Here is a 5,794-nt window from a genome sequence, read left to right as displayed (position 1 = left end):
ATATATATTAGTTTATTTTGTTTGGTAGAAAGAACAATTTCAGAATCTCATGAGAATATGTAGGGCCATCTGAGCTGCAAAATGCATCCTGATGGCAAGAAATGACTTAAAAGAAGTCTCCAGATACAGCTCATTGAAGCTACATTTTGCCCAAAGCAGCCTTGGTTTAAAGTAACTTGGTTTCAGCTTTACTTAGAATAGAGGATTCACTTATGGTACTCACCAAAGCTCTTTGGTCTTATAAAAAACACTTTTTGGATAAATGACAAATAAGTTTACATTGAAATATTTAATTTGTTAGACAGCTGCAGATATGCACTGATATATGTATATTTTTAATATTTATACAAGATGGGAAAAATGAGCAAAGTAAATTAATTAAGAACTAGAAAAATTTCTTATACTCTATACTGATGCATTAAATTAGAGATATAGAGGGATCACAGATAGCAAGATTGGTTATTAATGACCATAAATTCTCAACAGAAAATTATTTAACATAACAAAGCCATACAGAAAATGGAATGAAACAGTAAATATTAATACTTAGAGCCCAGAAGGTGTGGCTCAGTGGTTGAGTTTCAAGTCATGGACCAGGATATCACAGGTTGATTCCTGGTCAGGGCACATGCCCAGGGAGCAGTTCAATGCCTGGTAGGGGGCATGCAGGAGTCAGCCAATAGATGATTTATTTCTCATCATTGATTTTTTTTCTCTCTCTCCCTCTCCCTTCCTCTCTGAAATCAATAAAAACATATTTAAAAAAAATAAAGACTTAGAAAATAGAGTCATGTCCAATGTGCAGAAGAAAAGTGATCTACTGCTAAGCCTAAAACTTTTCTGAAAAGTGGGGAAGTGAGAGAGAGAGGGTAGGGGTGGTACAAAAAAATAAAAAAGAAAGGAAGCAAGGAAGAAGTTTAATTTTCAAAAATATTTGAGTTTATTGTCTAAGGAAAGAAAAATAGGGTAAGGGGATAAGACATGAAAACTATTGTATTGCTATTGTATGGTGAAATTCTGATTCTTGTATTTCATAAGTCAACATAAATAATAATGAGAATGTTTATCTATACTAATAAAAGGGTGATATGCTAACTAGATCAGACATCTTCCTGACATCCTTCTGGACAAAGCCACAGTGGCTGGGGCCAAGGCAGAGGCAGTTAGGTGTGATCAGGCCAGCAGGGGGAGGAGTTAAGGGGTGATCAGGCTGATGGGGGGGGAGGGAGCAGTTAGGGGCCAATTAGGCCAGCAGGGGGAGCAGTTAGGGGTGATCAGGCTGGCAGTGGCGGGGGGGAGTTAAGGTGCCATCAGCCTGGCAGGGGGGAGCTGTTAGGTGGCGATCAGGCCAGCAGGGGAGTAGTTAGGGGCATCACGCTGGCAAGTAGAGGTGGTTAGGAGCCAGTGGTCCTGGATTGCTAGAGGGATCCCGTATTGGAGAGGGTGTAGGCTGGACTGATGGACCCCCCACACACACACTTGCATGAATTTCATGCACCAGGCCTCCAGTATCTTAATAAAAATGTATCTAAGTTCCATACAATATAAATATATGCTTTTATCTAAATATTTCATTTTTCTTAGTTATTCTAAATCATTATTGTAAGAAAGATTTACACTTGAACTGCCCAAAATGTTTTATGACCCTGTAATGATGATGTAATTTCCCTTTGGGTTTATTTATATGTAATTAGTTTTTGTCAATGTAGTGCATTAATTACACTCCAGCATTTCAAGGTCTGTTTGTTTTCTGACTCAGAAAAATTAATCTGTATTCTTTAGTTATGTAAAAAGCCTAACATTTAATTAGGAAAATATCATATCAGATTTGTAAAATGTGGGCTGTAACCTTGCCAATGCCTACATTACTGCTGAGAGATAATCAGTCATTTAGGAAAGCACATTTGCTCTTGGAATACTCTCCTGCCCCAAACTATTGCCTTTTATATTCTTATTACTTCCCAATTTATTATAATCTAACATTTTCTTTCCTTTATAGCAAACACCCCAAAGTTCTTTATCATGGCATATGCATTATTTTTACTTTTCCTAACTGCCTATGGTTTTTTTCCTTACTTTTTTTTTCTGTTCTAACTTGATAACTCTTTTTTTTTTGGCCCAATTTTGTGAGAAGATATAGAGGGAATAAAGTGAACTGTAATAAAAGAGTATTTCAATGTTAATCTCTAACATTGAACATGTTCTGGAGAAAAAGTTCATATGAAATTATTAAAACAGAACATCTCAATATATAAATAAACAAAAATCTATTTGAAGAAAACAATCCCCAATAATTCCTCATACAGTGCTTCTAGAAGTACCTCAGCTTGGCCAATAGGTATGTTTTCATAGTTGTATAAATCATCCAGATCTTCCAAGGTGGCATCATAAGTTTCTGAGTCATAGTTGATGGGCTCTAACGTTGGAGCAGTCACAGCAGCATCAAAGATGACCAGTCCCAGAACAAGTCTTGCTAATGCTTTCATTTTTCAAACTCTCCTAATCATAAAATATTAACATGCATAAATATTTAATTGATAATAACTTATGAATAGTTTGCATTAAACAGGAATGATAGATAAATCAATGTCAACATTGAGGAACTCAAGCTGGTAGCTTTCTTTACATGGGTAGTTTATAAACATAACACAATAATTTGTATGCTTTCTGATGGCTGTTGATACCAAATGTTCAAATTAAGATGCAAACCTATCCATATTTTTACAGTAGATACTGTAAATACAGTGAAATTGATTTTATTTTATAAAGAAACATGGTACAGACAGGATGCAGAAAGATTGTAATACATTTATTTCTAAAAGTCTTTATAATACCTAAGAATTACAATTGTTACATCAACTCTGGAATGTAGGAATGATGATGACGAGGATGATGATGATCAATATAACTGTCACATTGTTTTACACATGAAAAAACCAAGACAGAGTTGGCTGGTTCTACAAGTAGGACTTATAAGTGTTTCTTGTATATTCAAGACTAGGGTCTTTTCAGACAAAATAATAAGGATCTTTTTTTCTTTTTACTTCTTTTTGCTCTGGGTGTTATTAAAACATAGATAATTTAATATGCACATGCATTAACATTCCATGCAATATTTTCCAAAACTTATTCTTAACTAAATGGAGCATAACAGAGAGTTATTTTTCTTTACTCCTTAGTGTTTTATTTCAATTCTTAATATCTAAGGTATCTAAGGATTAAACTCAGAATCATAGGAATATATGTCTAAAAGGCACTATTTGGCGAGATCCCTTAAAGGAGGATTTGTACACATACAGGACTAAAGAAATCTTTTGTTTTGCAATTCTTTAACAAGCACAATTCTTATTTCATGATAATATGTTTGTTAATTTAGTCAAAATCTTATAATGTTAATTATTTAGTTCTATATCTACTCCTTTAAATATATTTTAGTTTATTTAAACAATTCTCATTTTAATTTTAACCATTTAAGTTGGGCCTATCAAAAATGTTACCTAATGATTATTTATTGGGGAAGCACAGTATTTGTAAAACTTTTTTTTATCAAACATGTCTAATTTTAAAGGCTTTGTGTTTTGGATACACTTCTTGGGTTTACTTTAAAACAGTATCTATGGTGTTTGTACCTATGCACACATATAAAAGGGAATTCATGGTAAACATTACTTTTAAACCTGAATGCACTGGCAGACACACTGACCTTCAGTTATTTGAAAGAAAGTCTTTATGAAGCAGGTTTAGGCAGAAGGATATGAAATTCCTCTGAGAATCAGAAGCAGTACAAGGAGCTCCTTTTTATCCCCTTCTATGCTTTCTTCAAATAATTTTTTTATTCAAACTGGCTAAACTAAGCCTCTGTTTTACCTGCCTTTGAAGAGATCTTTGCAAGATTGCAGATTTGGAACTGTTTTATGGAATTACTAACAAAGTCCTACTTAATAAAACAGTGATTTGCAAATCTTCCAGGATCCATTCTCCCATGTTCAGATGAGAAACATTAACAGGGGCCACCCCAAGCTAAAAACAATTTTTTTCCTTGTACATTTCTGGCAACTTGCATTGTTCAAAGAAATATGCACTTCCTGGTTCTTTTTCTCACTTTATACTCTACATTTGATTATAAAAGTCTATATATTAGAGTTTACCTGCATTTGGCGTATCTCCTAAAGCTACCAGCAAATAGGCAATAGTGTGAATCTTAGAAATATGAAGAACATGTATCTGTGCTTAGTTAACAATATGTTTCTTCTTTCAAGTAATGTTATCAGTATCTAATATAGTCTCTGTTGAAACGTTGTGATTGTTGTCTACTTCACTCCATTTCATGATATTTTGAAAATGCATGCTTATATAAAACTTTAAAATATGTCACTCAAACAGACATTATAAATGCACGATTCTAGTATAATTATTATGTTTTTTAAACATCTGAAATCTCATCATTTTCTTCTTTTGCTTAAGAGTTCAATCAATAATGATCAATAGTGCCTGTCTATACTGGCAAAGAATGTGGTATGTCAGGGCACTTCATTTAAGAAATGTATTGGAAACTGCTATAATTTTATTGTCATCTGTCATGACTATCAAGATCAACTATTTTGCTGTATGTTATTAATTCCTAAGCTCATTCAGAATTTTGGATTTTTCCAAGAATATTATAAATATAAATATAGAAAACCTACACCCAATCCATTGAGTCAGAGTTCACCATGAGATTTTAAAGCAAGCTGAATTATTTTTTTAAAGGCTGTGATAGTAGGAAAAAGGTTCTCTAACCCAAGAAGAAAGCAAGTGTAAACACTTACCTTGGCTCCTAGTTGGCGAAATGGCACGAAGTGACTGAGGACACAGAGCCAGTGGTATTTGCCCCTGACCAATGGTTTTGAATTCTGGTCTGTGGGAGGTGGAATTTGTAACACTCAATATTCTGTTTGAAAAAGCGAACCTTGAGAAATGCTTCTCAGTCTTTTAAAACCCCAAACTCCTTTATAGTCACTCAAATGAAGCAGTAGAATCCAAATTACACAGTATGTAAACTTCTTGAAATTATCTTAAAGGAGTTGTAATTGCCAATATGTCACGTTAAACATCTTAAATGGAAAAAGTTGGTTTTGACATATCTCATCTATAAAAAATTCACCAATTAAATAGTTAATGTATGCAGTGATACGATACATGCATATTTCAGAAATATTCCAATAAGAAATAACTTTCCTAAACCTTGCATGTCTTAAATTGCTTTCTTCAGGTTTTATTAATGTTAACTGAAATTCAGTAACAGTTGTTTAAAGTTGGGTACATAAAAATATATATCCACATTATTTTGATTGCTTGGAATGCTTTGAGAGCAATGAAACAATGAAGCTTTTGCATGGATATATTTTTTAAAATATTCAGAAATAATCATAAATATAATCTGAGAGTTTTTTGGGGGGAAAAGTCTCCTTTTCTTCTCTTTTATCTCTCAGAGCCAAGCTAATCAAATTACATTAAAAACTTTCTTTCAGAATATGAGATTTATTTTAAGTTCTTGGAACCTGACACGGTTTGTGAAACTAAGTTTAATTACAGGTGTGAAGATAAAATATATTCGTATTAAATTTCTGTTCTTCACCTCCATTCACAATGCAAACGTTCTAGAGAAGAATGGAACTTGAGTTTTTTATTTGGGTTTGCTTTCCATAAATCTAGGTGTCTGGTTCTCACCTGTGCATCAGGAATCCCCTCTAGGACCAGAAGTGAATATTATATTAAATTTTGAAAGCAGGTTTGGTCCTGGACAAACTGCTTG

General features: G+C 33.4%; 1 protein-coding gene across 1 annotated transcript in view; it reads right to left on the bottom strand.

Moving 5' to 3' along the window:
* Positions 1-4,914, bottom strand: part of EPYC (epiphycan) — a 57,349-nt gene extending 52,435 nt beyond the window's left edge. The window contains exons 1-2 of the mRNA XM_006759354.2: positions 4,809-4,914; positions 2,322-2,499 (exon numbers count right to left, since the gene is read on the bottom strand). Coding sequence (XP_006759417.1) covers positions 2,322-2,486 — 165 coding nt within the window. The 5' untranslated portion in view covers positions 2,487-2,499; positions 4,809-4,914. The remainder of the gene's footprint in view (positions 1-2,321; positions 2,500-4,808) is intronic.
* Positions 4,915-5,794: the final 880 nt, after the last annotated feature.

Source organism: Myotis davidii, unplaced genomic scaffold (genome assembly GCF_000327345.1).
Source record: "Myotis davidii unplaced genomic scaffold, ASM32734v1 scaffold656, whole genome shotgun sequence".
Classification (NCBI taxonomy): Eukaryota; Metazoa; Chordata; class Mammalia; order Chiroptera; family Vespertilionidae; genus Myotis; species Myotis davidii.
The sequence above is the reverse complement of the archived record's forward strand: the minus strand, read 5'-3'. Positions and strand labels throughout refer to the sequence as shown.